Source organism: Asterias amurensis, chromosome 19 (assembly GCF_032118995.1).
Source record: "Asterias amurensis chromosome 19, ASM3211899v1".
Taxonomy (NCBI): domain Eukaryota; kingdom Metazoa; phylum Echinodermata; class Asteroidea; order Forcipulatida; family Asteriidae; genus Asterias; species Asterias amurensis.
The window spans coordinates 5,597,748-5,618,577 of record NC_092666.1 but is presented as its reverse complement, the minus strand read 5'-3'; the positions used below and the strand labels follow the sequence as shown (position 1 = coordinate 5,618,577).

Below are 20,830 nucleotides of genomic sequence, written 5' to 3'. Positions count from 1 at the left end.
CCGGGATTCAAACCCACACTCAAGTGGCTTAACCACCAGAACATGAATTTGATGCTCTTAACCACTCGACCATGACACTTTATGTGGAGAAATGCCTACAGAAATCAAATGTTCTCTCTCTTGCTCAAAGCTAAAATAAAAAATAGAGCGAGCCTAAAAGTCGCAATCCCAAAACTTTTTATTATGCTAATCACAGATTGGCCCATCTCTTACCAAACTCGTACAATGGCTCCTCCTTGCTCCTTAATCCTTACCTTGTTCTAATGTTCATATAACTTCTCCAGTTCTTGTTATTCTTGGTTGATAGGAGCTTCTGGTCCACTAGTAATGCACATGATGGCTACATTCTCACCCACCCTCTACCCCCTCTTTAATCCTTACCTTGTTCTAAGGTTCGTATGACTTCTCCAATTCTTGTTAACCATTCAGGGTTGATAGGGGCTTCTGGTCCACTAGTAATGCACATGATGGCTACATTCTCACCCACCCTCTACCCCCTCTTTAATCCTTACCTTGTTCTAAGGTTCGTATGACTTCTCCAGTTCTTGTTAACCATTCTGGGTTGATAGGGGCTTCTGGTCCACTAGTGATGCACATGATGGTTACATTCAAACCACCCTCTACCCCTCCTTAATCCTTACCTTGTTGTAATGTTCGTATGACTTCTCCAATTCTTGTTAACCATTCAGGGTTGATAGGGGCTTCTGGTCCACTAGTGATGCACATGATGGTTACATTCTCACCCACCCTCTACCCCTCCTTAATCCTTACCTTGTTCTAATGTTCGTATGACTTCTCCAATTCTTGTTAACCATTCTGGGTTGATAGGGGCTTCTGGTCCACTAGTGATGCACATGATGGTTACATTCAAACCACCCTCTACCCCTCCTTAATCCTTACCTTGTTGTAATGTTCGTATGACTTCTCCAGTTCTTGTTAACCATTCTGGGTTGATAGGGGCTTCTGGTCCACTAGTGATGCACATGATGGTTACATTCTCACCCACCCTCTACCCCCTCCTTAATCCTTACCTTGTTTTAATGTTCGTACAACTTCTCCAATTCTTGTTAACCATTCAGGGTTGATAGGGGCTTCTGGTCCACTAGTGATGCACATGATGGTTACATTCAAACCACCCTCTACCCCTCCTTAATCCTTACCTTGTTCTAATGTTCGTATGACTTCTCCAATTCTTGTTAACCATTCAGGGTTGATAGGGGCTTCTGGTCCACTAGTGATGCACATGATGGTTACATTCAAACCACCCTCTACCCCTCCTTAATCCTTACCTTGTTCTAATGTTCGTATGACTTCTCCAATTCTTGTTAACCATTCAGGGTTGATAGGGGCTTCTGGTCCACTAGTGATGCACATGATGGTTACATTCTCATCCACCCTCTACCCCTCCTTAATCCTTACCTTGTTGTAATGTTCGTATGACTTCTCCAGTTCTTGTTAACCATTCTGGGTTGATAGGGGCTTCTGGTCCACTAGTGATGCACATGATGGTTACATTCAAACCACCCTCTACCCCTCCTTAATCCTTACCTTGTTGTAATGTTCGTATGACTTCTCCAGTTCTTGTTAACCATTCTGGGTTGATAGGGGCTTCTGGTCCACTAGTGATGCACATGATGGTTACATTCAAACCACCCTCTACCCCTCCTTAATCCTTACCTTGTTGTAATGTTCGTATGACTTCTCCAGTTCTTGTTAACCATTCTGGGTTGATAGGGGCTTCTGGTCCACTAGTGATGCACATGATGGTTACATTCAAACCACCCTCTACCCCTCCTTAATCCTTACCTTGTTCTAATGTTCGTATGACTTCTCCAGTTCTTGTTAACCATTCTGGGTTGATAGGGGCTTCTGGTCCACTAGTGATGCACATGATGGTTACATTCTCACCCTGGAGTGGTACATCACCTCGACCAAGCTCTATATGTAAATCTGTCTCATCATCAACTACAGAATAAAGAAAGATATTATTATATATTTGGTTTGCGGTTAGAGGAACGTTACAGAATTTTTTTTTGCTAACAAAACAGCTGCTGGCAGTGTGATCCATCATATACATAAACCGACAAACCTGTAAAGTTTGAGATCGATCAGCCATCTGGGTCATGAGAGAACAGTGAAAAACTGATTCAAAATTTGCACTGCATCGACGCCATAATAAAATCTGAATTAAACGCTCACTGAGCGATAAACTCCAAACACAAAATTATGTTATTTATTTCTCATCACACATGACATTTCAGACAGAAATGTTTCAAGGGATGTTTTCTACTATCATCATCATTAGATCGAGTAAGTTTTATGTAAATCTGTGATCTTTTCAATTTTTGTGTCTTACCAATTCTGTTAAGTTCCTAAACCATTGGTGCGTCTACTTGCCAGGTAGTTTTTGTTCTTTAGAGTACCATCTTGCTATACTATATTCTACCACCGCGGAGTAGATTTTCAGATTTCGGGAGACTTCTCAGTTCTGAAGGGAACTGTCCTCCTTTTTAACTATTACCCGGACAGAAGGTAGAAAATCGACTGGGACTACTACTTTAGCTTTAGTGGATCGTTATTAACTACACTACGGAGTGATTCTTAAAGATAACAAAAACATTATCAATACATGGATGTGATAGAATGTTGAAAAAATACTGAAAGGAACACGTTGCCTTGGATCGGACGAGTTGGTCTTTGAAATGCGTTTGAAACTGTTTTTTATGAAATGCGTACATGTATGGTTAGATACATATTTTCAAAACAGAATATAATCATTCACACAACTAATCACTCGAAGTTGTACGGTTTTCCTCTTATGTCGCGAAGAAAAGCGGCTGGCCATTTAGTGGAGTCAAAATTTAGACTCAATAAAACAGCCAACTGTGTTAGTTCGCGACGTAAAAGGAAAACCGTAAATGAAGGGTAAAAGGTAAAAAACAGAGAAATCACATCCCTGCAAAGAGACATTGACTTGCTGTTAAAACACAGAAGCAAGTTGGGGATAGAAACCTTTGTTACTTACTAGAGTGTCGGCAGAAATCTCCCTGGTACAATGAAGTACATGTGCATACTCCATCGGTGCATGTGCCGCCATTGTAGCATGGCTGAAGACTGTTGCAACCTTCAGCTAAAAAATAAACAAATCAGGATTAATATTGGTTAAGAACCGGTGTTGAAAGTCCTAAAAAGTAAAGTCTGTCCCGAGCCAATTTGGTTCATACATCAGGCCGGAGTTTATATCTGGTTTCAATGGCATTAAAAGAATGAGGAAATATTTCTATTCCCCTTGGACAGGATGCCAGTCCATCCCAGGTTACTCCCCAGCTCGCGACGGTACCCTTTTATACTCCTAGGTGGAGAGAAGCAACTGTAATAAAGTGATATACATGTAATCAAGGACACAAGTGTCGTGATTGACCAGGCCATGATTCAAACCCAAATTCTGTAAATAACAAAACTCGAGTCCACCACCCTAGACCGCTCGGCCACAACACCCCATTTTATATGTCATAAGGGCGTTGTCAGATTAGGCACCTTTTGCAGGCCATGTTGTCTTGCGATCCACAAGAGAAATAGGTGAACATTCAAATGTGAGTGCTTTTTCTTCATGGAGATTGCCTGGAACTGGTTGCCTGTAAATTGCCTCGTGTGACATGGCCTCACTATTCGGTGTTACATGTATAGACCATATTGAGTAACCCCTTTTCTGCTATGAAAGTTGCCATCTTGTAGGGCAAACCGTATGAGCGTCTAAACGCGTACATCAAAAAAGCACGCAGCGTTCCCAGTTTGATTTCTATGGCACAAGCACGCACACATACACGCACACGCTCACAGACGCCATGTTGTAGGGCAGATATTTGAATGGTGACGTCATATTCAATACGTTCTATAGGTCATAAGATAGATTAGATTAGATTAGATTAGATTAGATTAGATTTATTTATTTGTCCACGTTAAAAACATAGAAACTTGACATCCACTGGCCAAATACAATAATACACAAACAATATAAAAACTACATAAATTACAAAATAAGTTAAGTTAGAAATACAAAGCAACAACAGACAACAGACAACAGATAAGTGTTGGGTTAGGGATAACTACATGTACGTACCTATAGCTTCACACAGCTCTCCTGTAAACGGCTTCGGGCAATCACACTTTCCATCCCTACATACTCCACCATGCAAACATTTCAAGTCACAAGTTGGCGCTATAACAAAAAAAACATGATCAATAGTTCATTATATTCAACTAAGCAAACATGTAAGAAAAAGAAAATGGCAAAAAGGTCGTTTTTAACAAGACACCGTCTACATGTGTAAACCCCAATCATCAGAGGTAACCCTATAGGGTGCGTTCGTTTAGCTTCCCTGGGTCGACCCCGGTAGGTGGCGCTTTTTTTTTCCCAGGACGAAGTGGGTAATTATCTGAACACGTTCATCCTGGAAAAAAAAAACCCACACACACCGGGGTCGACCCGGGGAAGCAAAACAAACGTACCCATAGTACTCAACGATACAAGTTATCACACAAGCACGAGTGGAATACGGAAAAATATAGCGCTTCTGGAGTTGGATATGGGATGCAGACACATTATATTTGTTTCTGTATTCAACGAGCGCACGTGTGATAACGTATTTATCTTCAAGCAAACTTGGCACGCAGTTAGAACACACAAGACGCAGGTAGTGATATGGGCTGTGCAATAGGGGTTTTTATCACACTCTTGTTACTATGGATCGACCAATCAGAATCAAGGATTCAAGCCTACTTGAAGATAAACAGTATTATTGGACAAGTAAAAGGCTCCAATTTATACCAGAGTACAATATCATTGAGTTGCTAAGCGAAAAATTAGAGGGCACTGGTCAGAACAACGTAAAGTTTTTAGAATAATGGCTGGTGACCTGCTTTTGCTAAGCAATGTTTTCCTGTGCTGAGCTTGTGTTATTACAGGCTTTATGAACATGAGCCCTTGTGATTACTTCCCAGCTGTTTTAACTAATCACAAAGAGTTTGCAATCTTGCTTAGCAGCTTTCTTCAAACTCTGTAAATTGGAATTGATTTGAGCTTACCTAATGAGATGTTAAACTCTGCACTGAGTGGCCCAACAGTGCATTTATAAACGCCTTCATCCGATGGTTGGATGCCGTTAATAATGACAGCAGTAGTACGAGGGTTGAGGAAATCAGCGTATTTATGGCCAGTACCACCTGAAAAAAATAAAGAAAATAAGTGTATTAAAAATCAGTAACTACATTATTCAATCATGAATAACCCAGTCTAAATCCACTCCATGAAAGTAGTAAGAAGAAATGAGGACAAGGAGACGAATAAGGACCTACAGAAAGAAATCAAGAGTGCAGGTAGAGAATTATCTTAAAGAAGTGGAGATGGAAAGGTCACCTAGCAAGGAGGTATGACAACAGGTTGGCATGCAAAACAACCAACTGGACTCTAAGAAACCGAACAAGAAAAAGAAGATGGAGTGATGAACTAAGTAAATATAGGTTGTTGGTTGGCAATAGGCAGTGCAGGATAGAGAGAGATGGAGAATTGGTGAAGAGGCTGTGGAGTGAAAAAAGCTAGACAGAAGAAGAATCCACTTTATGGCTGATCCACTGTTTAATCTTGATTAACCCAATCCTAATCCCCTGACTCCTTCCTCTTCAGGACCAGTTCATTCTCTAATCCTGAAATACCGAGTCTTTATCCACTTAATCTTGATTAACCCAGTCCTAATCCCCTGACTCGTTCCTCTTCAGGACCAGTCCATTCTGTAATCCTGAATTACGCAGTCTTAATCCACTTAATCTTGACTTACCCAGTCCTAATCCCCTGACTCGTTCTTCCTCAGGACCAGTCCATTCTGGAGTTCCGATTCTGACTGGTCCAACAACGTCACATTCTACGCTGTAGCTGTCACCATTCTTGGGTTTATTTGGAGTACTCGGGTTCACATAAATGTGGAAATCAGAATCCACTAAAGAACAAAATTACAAGAATTTGTTAAAAATTCTTTTCAATTTGATTTTGAAATGATTTATTCATCAGTAAAAAATGTATTCGTTGCCAGAGGTCAAAAAACACATTTGTACAGATGTACACATGTACACATTAAAAAAACTGTAAAAAAAAGAGACAACTGTGCTGTACACCACTTTTTAGAAAAAGATGTTGAGAAATATTATCGGTGTCAGTATTTACTTGGAGCCTTTGCCGCCTCATAGCAGCCCTGGGGTGTATTTCACAAAGAGTTAGGACTAGTCTTATCTTGAGTTAGGACCAGTTACTAGTCCTAACTTAGGACTAGCTGTATGTTTTTGATATCTCTTAGGACTAGTCCTAAGTTAGGACTAGTCTCAAGTTAGGACTAGTCCTAAGTTAGGACTAGTCCTAAGTTAGGACTAGTCCTAAGTTAGGACTAGTCCTAAGTTAGGACTTGTCCTAAGTTAGGACTAGTCCTAACTCTTTGTGAAATCGACCCCCAGGGCTGTATACTCCCCAAGGGAACTGGGAAAGACTAGGGAAGGTTATTGGCCCATTGACCAGGGGTCGTTTGCACGAAGAGTTAGGACTAGTCCTAACTTACATGTAGGACTAGTCCTAGGAGATATACAAATTGCATGGATAGTCCTAAGTTAGGACAAGTAACTGGTCCTAAATCGAGACAAGACTAGTCTTAACTCTTTGTGAAATCCACACGAGGGCCCAATTTCATAGAGCTGCTTAAGCAAAAAAATCCTTGCATAAGCAAAACAATCCTTGCATAAGCAAAACAATCCTTGCATAAGCAAAGAAATCCTTGCTTAGTAAAATCAGATTACCGGCCAGACTTCACTCAATTGTTATGCTAAGTGAACAACAGCTAAATACTAGTCATAAGCAATGTATATGGCATGAAATTTAGGCCAGTAGCATGTGTAAAATAAGCGAGCTATTTTCGTGCTTAAGCAAATTCTTTGCTTAAAGGCAGTGGACACTATTGGTTATTACTCAAAATAATTATTAGCATAGTTGGTGGTATGAAACATTGTGAGAAACGGCTCCCTCTGAAGTGGAGTAGTTTTCGAGAAAGAAGTAATTTTTCACGAATTTGATTTCGAGACCTCAAGTTTAGAATTTGAGGTCTCGAAATCAAGCATCTGAAAGCACACAACTTCACAAGAGTGTTTTTTTCTTTCAGAGTTATCTCGCAACTCCGACGACCAATCACGCTTTTTCACAGGTTCGTTATTTTATGCATATGTTGAGATACAGCGAATGAGAAGACTGGTCATTGACATTTACCAATAGTGTCCACTGGCTTTAAGCAGCTCTATGAAACTGGTCCCAGGATACTAACGTAAAGGGCGTTGATACATAACTGTAAAATGCTCTATGTAAGAACTGTTTATTATTCTTTGACCTTCACTTAATGTAGGAACAGCTGGGATATAAAGATTACAACTTGGGCAAACAATGGCAAGAATTTGGTTCAGACTTACATGAATATTGGCAGAATTGTCCGATGAAACGATCTTGACAATCACAGATGCCTCCTACACAGGAACCGTTATTCTCACAATCTCGTAAACACTTTGGAACTGAAATAAATATATCAATTCACTTTGAATACTATGGTTCTTATAAAGCACTTAATCACACCCCAAGGGGCGTGTCAAAACACTCAGCATTTCATCCTGCAAGGTATGTGGAGGTATATTTTTGAAGCCTGTGACAGAGAATTCAAACTCTGGTGTTTCTGTTCAGCAGAGTGTGTGTTCGAATCCCCCAGCCGTGACACTTGTGTCCTTAAGCAAGACACTTAACAATTGCTTCGTCCTTCGGATGGGACGTAAAGCCGTTGGTCCCATGTGTTGTGTAACGCAAGGGGTTCGCCCCGGTGTTCCTGGTTGTGGCTGCTATATGTGCCGTAGCACCTTGTAAACCCTTATAAGGTGCTTAATAATTGGGTCTCAAAATTTATCACTGCAATTACATATCATTATGAAAGTTTGTATATACTCAGCGCCTCGAGTACCTTGTTTGGCCGATACATGCGCTATTTAAGACTTCGATATTATTATTATTATTATTATTATTTTTATTATTAGTGAGTGAGAGAGTGAGACCTATCCCTATAAAAACACATGTAAAATGTTTACAAGGTGCTGTGGTGCACTATGCTGCCAATCAAACCAGATAGCTGTGCTGGGTTCTTTTACATATATTTAACAACACACTGGACCAACAACTTTACGCCCCATCCAAAGGACGAAGCATCCTGGTTAAGTGTCTTGCTACAAGGACAAATTGTCACGACTGGGACTCAAACCCACAGCCTGTGATAAAAAACAACAAAGCTTGAGTTCCGTGTTCTTATCTGCTTCGCCACAACACGCCATGGAAATCTCTAAAAAGCAACTTCACAATTATTTAAAGTCAGAGAAATACTAGCTTATATTGAGTATACTTACCATAAACAGAGAGTACAGTACTAGTCCTCTGAGGCCCAGCTTGGCAAGTATAGATTCCAGAATCTATCTCATGAATATCTTGAATGGTCAGCATTGTAGAGTAACTCGTTATATTATTGGCAAATACACGACTAAACACTGTAATACAAACATTAAAAAAAAAACGATAAAAATTAGAAAATCAGATAACATGTATGTTAGAAACTGCCATTCTGATTCAAATCTGAACTTGACTGTGTTTCTAGTTATCCCTTCAAATGAATGTCAAGTCAAAAGTATCGGTTAATTCAAGCAAAAATTAAATAGTTCAATAAATAAGTTTTTAGAAATCTGCTAGCATCTGGTACCTTACCTTCATCCTTCTCTCCAACAGGTACACCATACTGGTTATACCACCTAGGGTACTGATGAGCATGGGCGCCAGATGCCTCACACAGATAAGAAACTTCACCTCCGACCGTCGGATTGAAGGTTGGACCAATGGTGACGTTTAAGCTGAACGGTCTTCCAGCTGTAATAAAAAGGTCAGTAAGATCAAAGGTCAATACAAGGTCAAGTGGTATGCTCAGATCAATGACGAAATTCAAGCTAATGAAAAGGTCAATACAAGGTCAGAGATCATAACAAGGTCAGACAGGATTGAAGCTCGGACCAATGGTGATTATCAAGCTTAATGGTCTTCAAGCTGTAATAAAAAAGGGCAGTAAGGTCAAAGGTCAATACAAGGTCGTGGTATGCTCAGATCAATTAAGAAATTCAAGCTAATAAAAAGGTCAATACAAGGTCAAAGGTCAATGCAAGGTCAAACGGTATTGAAGCTTGGACCAATCACGACATTCAAGATATCAAATGGTAGAGCCATCTGTTTACAATGAGACAGTGAAATATATACATGTACAATAGAGCAGTACTGATGATTTCAGATATTGCTACAATCAATAACATTGATTGATTGATTGATAGATATATAGATAGATAGATAGATAGATAAACAAAGCGGTCAACTAAGAAACTGTCCTCACAGCACAAAGGCTGTCTTAGTAGAATTTTACATTTAAAACTTTACACGTTGAAACTAAATAAAGGGTGAAAAAAGCCACTCATCACTGAACAAGAAAGGGGTACAATTAAGAAACACTAACGAAAGTCAACCAAAAAGCGGAGTCAGAAGACCCAGTGAATAGTACTTACCTTCTACCTGACAGTAATCTCCTGAGTAGCCTTCCGGACACAGACAGATTGCATTAATGCATGCTCCACCATTCACACAGTCTGGTACACAGCTCGCCGCTGTTGGCCACAAACACAAAGGTACATACAGACTGTCAGCACAACAACTAGCTGAGCACAAAAACTAAAAACTTGGTAAGCACAAAAACTTGGCAAGCACAAAAACTTGGTAAGCACAACAACTTGGTAAGCACAAAAACTTGGTAAGCACAAAAACTTGGTAAGCACAAAAACTTGGTAAGCACAAAAACTTGGTAAGCACAAAAAACTTGGTAAGCACATCTAAATCCAGCCAGAATATCAATCAGTTACAATTCCTGCGAAAGGCACCCCACTCAATTCTTGCTTAGATAAAGAACTTTAAGGGCCCAATTTCATGGCTCTGCTTAAGCAGAGAATCGGCGCTTACAGAAACAGGGAGTTCCTTGTTACGTCAAGCGTACTTCACGAGTCAGCAAGAAGTTTTGGCTTCTGTGCTTCAGTACTCCATGTAACTAGGCATTCTACGCTAACACAGCTAGTGCAGAAATTCAGCGCTTGCAAGTAAGCAGAGAATGGTGAACGTAAGCGCAGAATTCTTTATACATGGCTTGATACAATGCCTTCATACGTTAATGCAACTTTCTTAATATCTGTTTAGCAAGAGCTTCATGTTTCCACCCTACATAAGAGTCTTTCTCAAATGCTAAAAAACACATCACACACACATTGTCATCTCAGATCTAAAAGGTCATCCCTTGAAATTTAAAAAATGAAAAATGGAAACAGGGAATTCCTTTATACGTCTAGCATATTTCACGGGTTAGCAGGGAATTTTGGCTTCTGTGCTTGAGTACTCCACGTAACTAGGCATTCTATGCTTACACAGCTAGTGCAGAAATTTGACGCTTGCAAGTAAGCGGAGAATGGTGAATGTAAACGCAGAATTCAGCGGTAAGCAGAGCCATGAAATTGGGTCCAGGTCTTTATATATGGCTTGATATACAATTCCTTCATACGTTAATGCAACTTCCTTAATATCTCACGAGGTAACAATTTGCATAATGTTTAGCAAGAGCTTCATGTTTCCACCCTCAAAAGAGTCTTTCTCAAATGCTAAAAAAGACATCACACACACATTGTCAGCTCAGATCTACAAGGTCATCCCTTGAAATTTAAAAAATGACAAGTGCGTATAAATTTGAAAAAAAAAATCAAATCAACAATTTTTGTTTTTACCAAGAAAATTAATGTTTCTTTTTGCCAAACAAATACTTTGAAGACCACTCTTGATCAATTAAAGCATTTTACCAGGCACTCCAAAATATGCAAAAGCTATTTGATGAAATACGTACAAATTGCAGTAATGACCCTATTATACACATATTGACTGTTCGGCCTCGGGAAATAGGTCCCTCTTCTAGTCACCCAAAGTCCCTCGGGGGAATAGACGTACACTAGTTACCGAATTATGCCAGTCAATGTGTGTTTTACAACACACCTCGATCTTAAATGTGAAATAAGAACAAAAAATATGGAAAAGAAAGGAAGTTTTGTAGTTGCTGTTCACGGTTTAGGTCAAGAGAGGGCGCTGTAACCGAGTACTATTTTTTTCAAAGATGAGTGCCCGCCCGCGTACTACTCCCGCGAAATACACGCGCACGACCACTAGACTTTATTACTTCATCCCGCGTGATCGTGTTGGCAGCTAACCAAAATACAGAACAAGCAAGAGGTGTGTCGTAAACTATTTTTGTCTTGAACAGACTACATATACAAGTATATTAGTCAGAGGTGCTCAGGGCCTGAGGTGATATTTTACCTGCTACTGTAATAGGGTAGAAGTTGGTAACTGGACCAACTGAACAGCTATACACTCCTTGTTTATCTGGTGTCATGTTTAAGATCGTCAGCTCATTCACTAAGCCATTCACTGAGGTGCTGAACACTTCTTGACCTGGTTGATTGAAGAAAGAAATTCACTTACTTTTATTAATTTTTTTGTTTATTTCTTTTTTTAATTTAATTAAATTTTTTATTTAAACATCGACATGTGACGTCTGTGACATTGGAAGATCAGATACTATAAGTTGTCCCACAAGCGCAAGTGGAATACGGAAAAATATAGCGCTTCTGTGTCCCATATCCAACGAGAGCAAAAGGACGAGTTGGATATGGGACGCAGACCTGCTATATTTGTCGTATTTCCCTGAGCGTGTGTGTGTAACGTATTTAATCTTCAAGCAAACTTGGCGCATGACAAAGAACACACAAGACGCAGGTAGTGATATTAGCCGTGCAATATAGGTTTTTATCACCACTCACTTCTGCAAATCTGATTGGAGGATTGGCCTGTACTTGAAGATAAAAAAGCAATGTCAGTATGTCTAGTTAGGTTTTTTCTTATTACCTGATGATTCTGTTCTTACAACGTTGCCTAGTTGGTCTCTCCATACCGGATCCATATAAATCTCATTAGCCTGGACTTCACATCGGTACGTTACATTCTCTCCTTGGTTTGGTTCTCGATCCAAGTCTGGGGTAATGATTAGTGTTAATCCATCTCCAGACAAGTCCACTGTTAACAAAAAAAAACAACAAAACAAGGTGTCATGGCCAGCCGTTAACAGCACCAGATTCGAGTTCTGGTGTTTGATCAGCAGAGTGTGGGTTTGAATCCCTGTTGTGACACTTGCTAGACAAAATTGGGGAGGTAGTGCATTCTGCTCTAACAGCCAGACTGTAAAAGGGATAACCCTGTTTCAGCCCTAGGAGTAGGTGGCAACGGCCTCTGGAAAAAAAAAAATTGTAGCCCACACCTTTAAGTGGCCTTCCGGTCTTGTGTGTCTGGCAACTTGCTTAAAAAAAAAATATGAATTAGCTGTTTGCAAACAACTTACCAACCAAATGGACCGATGGTATGAATGCCAAAACTTACTGCCAGCCGTTCACGAGAGGCACTTTTTGTTCCACAGATTTACAAAAAAAACTTACACGGTCTAAAGATGACAGTCTGAAATATCCTATTTGATGAGTAAATAAAATTAATTTCCTTTTCGGAAGTTATCGCTCAGAAAAACAAAAACAAAAGTAAATGGCCCGACGTAGTTTTATGTCTGTCCGCAGCTGGTTGAGGAATGGAGTAGTGTTTTTTTTTTTTATCAAACACTTCTTGTTCAGCGCTTAGAAACCTGGTATTAAGCACTATATAAATGCATGTTATTATTATTCTTGCTATTATTATTACCTGGTATGTTACATGACTCTCCAGCATAGCCTGATATACATCGGCATTCTCCATCCATGCAGACTCCACCATTCAAACAGGGCTCAGGACAACTATCTCCTACAAATAAAAACATTATACAAAATAGTAATTTGAATGTTTCTATTAATAAAAGACACTGGACACCTTTGGTAATTGTCAAAGACCAGTCTTCTCACTTGGTGTATCTTAACATATGCATACAATAACAAACCTGTGAAAATTTGAACTCAAGTGGTCGTCAAAGTTGCGAGAAGGAACAATGGAAGAAAAAACACCATTGTCACGCAAGTTGTGTGCTTTCAGATGCTTGATTTCCAGACCTCAGCTGAGGTTTATATTGATATTAAACAAATTTAGTGAGAAAGGACTTCTTTCTCAAAATCTACATTACTTCAGAAGGAGCTTCAACCTATCCCCTGTACTCGCTACCAAGGAACTTTTAATACTAAAAACTATTTTCAGTAATTACCAATAGTGTCCCGTGCCTTTACCACGTATGAATCGGATTGAAATACTTCACTTCTCAATGGGACAGCAGATTTACCAGATAGTTTCATTCCTTACATGGTTCTGAGAATGCGCAACAAACACTGGATGTACCTTGTAGATCTAGCATCTCAAAAATCCCCCATTGATAGAAAGGGGGGAAATTTATGTGTATACGTTTTCTGTCTTCTGTTCAGTATTTCTGTTGTTTGTCTGTCAATAGGTTAAGGCACAAAAGCCTCTGCTTCACCTTAACCTAATTTTTGTCCTACTTACATGTAAAGCTTCCTAATATATATAACTATCTAAATCATTGTGAACTTTCATTTGTTTTCATTTTGACTGTTGTAACTTGTATTGGTGGAATAAATAACAATAAAAATAATAATATTATTCTAAAACTTACTATGTATTACTATAAACTACTCATAATTTGAATCTTATTGTCAAACTTTGTTAAAATGTGTAAATGTAGGGCAGCAATAAAAAATAAAAGTGTAAAATAAAATTAAAATAAAAACTAAAAAAATTACTTCAGTGGGATTAGAACTTACGTCTTGGTAAGATGATGAACTCCGTAGTAAGTGGCCCAACTTGGCAGGTGTAGGTTCCAGCATCAGCCTCAGATACAGCGGAGAGGAATAACCGATTAGAAGTAGATGTCTGTCGGCTGAATAGATGATCACTGCCACCTACAAGTCAATCAATTACATGTTACGAGACAAATAACTAAAATGAAAATTTTGCAATAAACCCAATGGTTATAGGATTTGAGGCAATGCATGGTGAGGTATCAATATACATATATATTTGGTTTGCGGTAACACCATGTGTGTATCTACTTGCCAGGTAGAGTTTGTTCTTAGAGAACTGTCTTGCTTTATTCTACTACCGCGGAGTAGATGTTTGGGGGTTCGGGAGACTTCTCAGTTCTGAAAAGAACTGTCCTGCTATTCTTGAATTGGTATCAACGTTTCGACTACCTTGCTCTAGTCATCATCAGGAGACTCCTGACGATGTAGTCTCTTGACGATGACTAGAGCAAGCTAGTCGAAACGTTGAGACCAATTCAAGAACTGACTCCGCGGTAGTGCAGTTAATCACGATCCTATAAGCTAAAGTAGTAGTCCCAGCCTATTTTCTATACCATGAGTCTGGGTTATTTATGATTTGAGGCATTGCATGGTGAGGTATCAATATACATTTGGTTTGCGGTAACACCATGTGTGTATCTACTTGCCAGGTAGAGTTTGTTCTTTAAGGGAACTGTCTTTCTTTATTCTACTACTGCAGAGTATATTTATCTAATGTTTGGGAGACTTCTCAGTTCTTAAACGAATTGTCCTGCTTTTAACTACTGTACTACCCGGGCGGAATGTAACATTTGCTGGGACAACTACTTCAGCTTATAGGATCATAATTAACTGCACTACTGCGGAGTAAGTTTTTGAACTGGTCTCATCGTCAGGAGACTGTCAAAACCCAATGGTTTTACAACAAGGAGGCATAAGGCTTTTTCTCTAGACAATCTACCTGCATGGCTTATCAAAAGTTGTCTGCTTTGTCTGTTAATACTGATCATTAGTAAAATCCTACATGTCAATTATTTACATGTATCAATAAGGATTTGAAACTTTGCACATTGGGAGTATAATTAGGCGAGGTTTGCGGTAACACCACGTGAAAATGTCCTTTAGTAGTGTTGGCTCTGGAAAGAACCAGTGGTTGACAAGTCAATGTTTCGATCAGTATGCTCCGATCGTCTTCAACCAACTAAAATAAAAATTTTGAAGCAAACTAAATGGTTTTACAACAATGAGCCATATGTCTTGATCTCTAGACACTCTACCTGCATAGATATATAGGATTTGAGGCATTGCATGGTGAGGTATCAGACTATCTTTGGTGTGCGGAACAATTCAAGAACTGACTCTGCGGTAGTGCAGATAATAACAATCCTATAAGCTAGTAGTCCCAGCCAGGACAGTTCTTTTCAGAACTGAGAAGTCTCCTGAACATTCGATACATCTACTCCGCGATAGTAGAATAAAGAAAGACAGTTCTCTAAGAACAGACTCTACCTGGCAAGTAGATACACACATGGTGTTACTGCAAACCAAATAAATACTACCTACATAGCTTATCAAAAGTTGTCTGCATTTTTTCTGTTACCAATCATTACCAAAACACATCAACGCTTCTCTCGCATCTGGTGTTTTCCCATAAACCTTCAAACAGTCCATCATTATCCCCATTTTAAAGAAGCCTGGACTTGATCCAAATGTTCTTTTCAACATCAAATTCATTGGCAAGGTTATCAAAAAAGGCTGCCTCATTTCAAGTTACCAGTCATGTTATCAACAATAATCTTTTGTTTTTTATTTTATTTTATTTTTTATTTTGTAATGCACATCGCAAGACACACAAGGCCTAAAGGCCATCTTCCAGGTGTTGGCTAAAATTTTTTATTCTTCCAGAGGCCGTTGCCACCTACTCCTAGGGCTAAAACAGAGTTGCCCCTTTTACAGTCCATACGGATGTAGGCTTGGGTATCATCAGTCCGAAGCCTGGCCGGTAGAGCAGAAAGCACTACCTCCCCAATTTTATGTAGCAAGTGTCACGACCGGGATTCGAACCCACACTCTGCTGGTCATATACCAGAGCTTGAATCCGGTGCTCTTAACCGCTCGGCCTTGACACGCTCTGTTATAACAACACACAGGACCTACAGCTTTACTTCCCATCAGAAGGACGGAGTAGTGGTTTGTGTCTTGCTTTAAATAAGAACACAAGTGTCACGACTCTTGAACAGGTCAGAGCTTGAGATCGGTTGGCAGTTAACCGCTCGGCCATGACAGGCCACTTGATTCTTTCAGGCAGGTTTTCTTGTCATTTCACAAGATTCAATGGGAAACTTTAGACTATCTGCCAATCACCAAGAGAGGGCGCTCTTCACCAGGTATTGTCAACAACTTAGGAATAGGAGAAGCATGAGTGACGGTCACCGACAGCAACTACCTCGTGTTTTGCTTGTTTTTGATTTCGTATTTTAGATTTAGCCAAAACTGTATTTTGTTTTTCATAACACATTGCCAGCATAAATCAAACTGTTCTGGAACAGGACGTACTGGACACGAGTTCCCCAAGGATAACAAGCGAAGTGATGAGTTTTGGGGAGTGTTTCTTCTAGGGTACATGTAATTAGAAAAAATTCCAAAATGCTGATCTACCAAAACTTAAGTAATCTGAAATTTAGTTGTATGACAATGTATCTGATTTAATTTTCAAGAGGCTGAGAGACTTCTAAATATTTTTTGAGTATTTTTGAACTTGTATCATTTACCATTGTTTGCAATATGAGTTGTGCACCTATACCTGGTAAGTCTGCTGTCCTCTAGTGGCAGAGCTTTCAAAGAGTCTCCCATTTCTAAGAATGTCTATACGTACCTTGTTCCCTTGAGTAGATGATATTGCCGTCAGGACCGGTCCATATGGGATCAGTATATCCACTGGATCCTCGTATCTCACAGATGATGCGCATACTATCACCCAGCGTTGGATTCTGACCCTTCTGAATGCGGATTCGTAAAACCGAGTCATCGTTGACTGTGGGAAAATTATTGTACATTGCAAATATGAAATATCCAAACATTTATAGGTTTGTAACAGGCAGTTAGTATCGATCATCAGTCATCAATCAATCAACAATTAATAATCAATTATTCAATTAACCAATAACAAGATTTATAAGGCACCAGTTCACACTCTTGACTTATTGCGCTGTATTATTAAATATGCAATGACAAGTTTTTAAATAATAAAAAAATACCTAAAACAAAAACAACACCTATTGCAATGGCTATTACCTAAGAGGTCATTGAGCACTTTTGTGGATACAGAAGACATCATTATTTCGCCTCTTAGGCTATTTATTTATTTATTTATCATTTGCTATGTTAATTTTTGATTGCTTGGTATATTTGTTGTAAAGCGTTGTGGAACCCTTTTTGTGTAAAACGCTATATAAATGCTTAGATTATTATTATTATTATTGAAATAGGGTTAGAGTCGAGCCAAAGAAGTTGCCCGCATTGTCACCTTCATGTTGAAACTGAAATCCATCATCTGCTAAATTGCCCATTTTACAACGACCTTAGGAAAATTATGTTGGCTTATATTATTGATCTTGGTAGGGAAGCCAGGTTTAAGTTTTTGACAGACACCCCCGACAAAGCTATAATTAATCGCGTTGCCAAGTATGTCTTTTTGTTTACTGTTTTAAAAGAGAATCAAACTGTGTGATTAGGCTTTTCCAATGTATAATGTTTTGTTCTAAGTTAAATTTCCTTTCCGGAATGACTTATTCATTAACTGTTTTTTATTTTTATAATATTGTTACCCTCCCCAGGGTTATGGGGTAGGTTTCAGTTTGGAATAAAACATAATACAATACTGTTATTGTTAATTGGTGTTTGAAGCTTTCCATGGTGTGGAGAATAAGAGTAACTATAAATACAAAAATGAATATGAATACTTGCGGGTACATGAGTAAAACCTCTTGTGAAGGAGTGGTGGCTCTGAAAAGAGCCGGTTTTGTCTCGACGTTTCAAACAGTATACTCTGCTTGTTATTATTAACAATATATCCAGACCAATATCAACTTACTCTTGTTTTGGCAGAATGCCCCGTCGTATCCAGTAGGGCAGATACATGATCCATGTACACAGGTTCCTCCATTAGCACAAGGTGTTCGGCAATCAGACGCTACAAGGCAAAGTTTGGCAATCACTTTTGAAATTAATGGCAGTAAAACTTTTAAATGGTGTTTGAAGCTTTGCATGGTGTGGATAATTAGAGTGACTATAAATATAATAATAATAATAATAATAATTTGGGAGGGCTAATCATCCTTACTCGCAGCTAGAGCTGAATTGCGAAGGACACGACTACAACGTGTTTGAGAAACAGGCATGCAAGGGCGCATTCAGCTGCCAGCCACATCAACCCATTATGACTACGGAGCACAGCCAAGATCAAAAGTGTTTGATTTTTTCCTGAGGGAGGAAAACCGGATAGTCTGGAAAACCCTTGTGGCACAGCAGAGAACCAACGCACAACTCAACTCACATATGGCCCTGACCGGGATTTGAACTGGGATCACCTTGGTGAGAGGTGAGCGCTTTCTGCTTGAAAATTAGCTGCGATGTTTAGCAAGCTAGATAAGTAAACATGTCCAAATGTCGACATTGAAATGGTGAGAAAATTCTCAGAAATCCAAGCATTACTTTCAAGAGGTTTGTGTTCTTTTTTAGTGTTAAATTTTGTCTGTATCTTTGCACAAGCTTGGACCAGTGGTTGCTGAAATAAGAAAAATAAAAAATTAAATTATAATAATAATAAAAATATCTTGCTGACCTCTAACACTGATGAAGAGTGTTGCTCTATTCAATCCTACAATGCAACTGTAGTTCCCAGCATCGTCAGTTTGTATTTGGTTAATGACGAGTCGTGTTGCGCTCAGAGTCAACGGCTCAGCAAACATCTTCACAGTCCCTCCTTCTGGTTAATCAAAAAATACAAAACTTGGTGACGACAGGAACACACAAGAGAATGGTCAATCTCATCAGAGGTAAACACTACGATCAAGCAAACTGAGATGTTTGTTGACCCAGGGGTGGATTTCAAAAAGAGTTAACTGGAGTTAAGACGAGATACCTGTCCTAACTTAAGACTAGCCTTAAGTTTTTAATATCTCCAAGGACTAAGTTGGGACTAGTCCTAACTCTTTGTGAAATCGACCCCTGGGCCCAAATTCATAGAGCTGCTAAGCAAAAAAATTTGCTTAGCATGAAATTTTTGCCTTGATAAAAACAGGACTACCAACCAAAATTTCCACGTGATTTTCAGGATAAGCAAACAACAGCTGAATACCAGTAATAAACAATATGCAACAGATGGAAATTTGGTCGAGAATCCTGTTGCTATCAAGGAAGAAATTTCATGCTAAGCAATTTTTGTGCTAAGCAGCTCTATGAAATTGGGCCCAGGTCATTTTTCTTTGTTTTATACATTTGAAAGTAGAAACCTCCCAGGAATGCGAGAGAACCAAACTGGTTTCTTGTTTTACAGGAAGTAAGTTGGCAATATAAAATTTAATATAAATTGTCATTGTAATTTACAAAATAAATACTTTTGAAAATTTCGCACCTATAGGCCTGTTTTTTCTTGTCTCTCCACATTGATATTTCTGACAATTTAATGTATCTCATTTAGCTTGATCCCATCACAAATGGTATTTGAGTAAGAACTCATTTTTTTATGAGTTTTTTTTCAGCAGTTTACTTGTATTTGGAGGTTTAATTTAACAAACAATCTCTTAATTAATGAATGATACAAAATCTCTTACTGAAAATGTGACTCCTGCTATTTGGTTAAAGAGCTTGACAATGTTATTATATTTCTCCTCAGCTGGAATAAAGATAATAAGAAAACAATTAGATGAAAGAAAACTTGGGTATGGTTCAAACCTTCTTCTATGTCCAAGATGAGTTCTCCCAGAGCATCTAACCAGATAGGGTTGCCATAGTTGCTGCCTCCTGGTACACTACACACAAAGTTGACGCTGTCTCCAACGTTAGGCTGATCCTCGGCTCCGTCTATCTTGATTGTAAAAACCTCACGGACTGAAAACAGATCAGATGAAGATCAGAACAAAAGGAAAAATACAACCGGTAGACAACTTAAAAGCTGTTTCATAACAGTAAAGTTAGTTTGCTATGGGACATTTTGACATTCACATAGGTTTGTACAGTGATTGTTCACCTTGCAAGTCGATATTGGACATTGTATATTAGACATTCACATAGGTTTGTACAGTGAATGTTTACCTTGCAAGTCGATATTGGACATTGTATATTAGACATTCACATAGGTTTGTACAGTGAATGTCTACCTTGCAAGTCGATATTGCATATTGTATATTAGACATTCACATAGGTTTGTACAGTGAATGTCTACCTTGTAAGTCAATATTAGGCATTGGAACATCACATAGGTTTGTAAAGTGAATGTTTACCTTGCAAGTTGATATTGGACATTGTATATTAGACATTCACATAGGTTTGTACAGTGAATGTTTACCTTGCAAGTCGATATTGGACATTGTATATTAGACATTCACATAGGTTTGTACAGTGAATGTCTACCTTGCAAGTCGATATTGCATATTGTATATTAGACATTCACATAGGTTTGTACAGTGAATGTCTACCTTGTAAGTCAATATTGGGCATTGGAACATCACACAGGTTTGTAGAGCGAATGTCTTCTTTTCGTTTGGAGATTGCAACGTTTTGAGGTTCCTATTGCCGTACAAACCTATGTGAATGTCCAATGTCC

The 20,830-nt window shown here is 38.9% G+C and overlaps 1 protein-coding gene across 1 annotated transcript in view; it reads right to left on the bottom strand.

The window, feature by feature from the left end:
- Positions 1 to 20,830, bottom strand: part of LOC139951513 (uncharacterized) — a 357,017-nt gene that overhangs the window by 63,197 nt on the left and 272,990 nt on the right. Inside the window, exons 157-173 of the mRNA XM_071950443.1 lie at positions 19,960 to 20,115; positions 18,848 to 18,991; positions 18,098 to 18,196; positions 16,880 to 17,038; positions 13,987 to 14,124; positions 12,926 to 13,024; positions 12,089 to 12,256; positions 11,501 to 11,635; positions 9,661 to 9,759; positions 8,822 to 8,980; positions 8,470 to 8,607; positions 7,498 to 7,596; positions 5,835 to 5,993; positions 5,086 to 5,223; positions 4,121 to 4,219; positions 3,026 to 3,130; positions 1,807 to 1,965 (exon numbers count right to left, since the gene is read on the bottom strand). Of these exons, the coding sequence (XP_071806544.1) occupies positions 1,807 to 1,965; positions 3,026 to 3,130; positions 4,121 to 4,219; positions 5,086 to 5,223; positions 5,835 to 5,993; positions 7,498 to 7,596; positions 8,470 to 8,607; positions 8,822 to 8,980; positions 9,661 to 9,759; positions 11,501 to 11,635; positions 12,089 to 12,256; positions 12,926 to 13,024; positions 13,987 to 14,124; positions 16,880 to 17,038; positions 18,098 to 18,196; positions 18,848 to 18,991; positions 19,960 to 20,115 (2,253 nt within the window). The remainder of the gene's footprint in view (positions 1 to 1,806; positions 1,966 to 3,025; positions 3,131 to 4,120; positions 4,220 to 5,085; positions 5,224 to 5,834; positions 5,994 to 7,497; positions 7,597 to 8,469; positions 8,608 to 8,821; positions 8,981 to 9,660; positions 9,760 to 11,500; positions 11,636 to 12,088; positions 12,257 to 12,925; positions 13,025 to 13,986; positions 14,125 to 16,879; positions 17,039 to 18,097; positions 18,197 to 18,847; positions 18,992 to 19,959; positions 20,116 to 20,830) is intronic.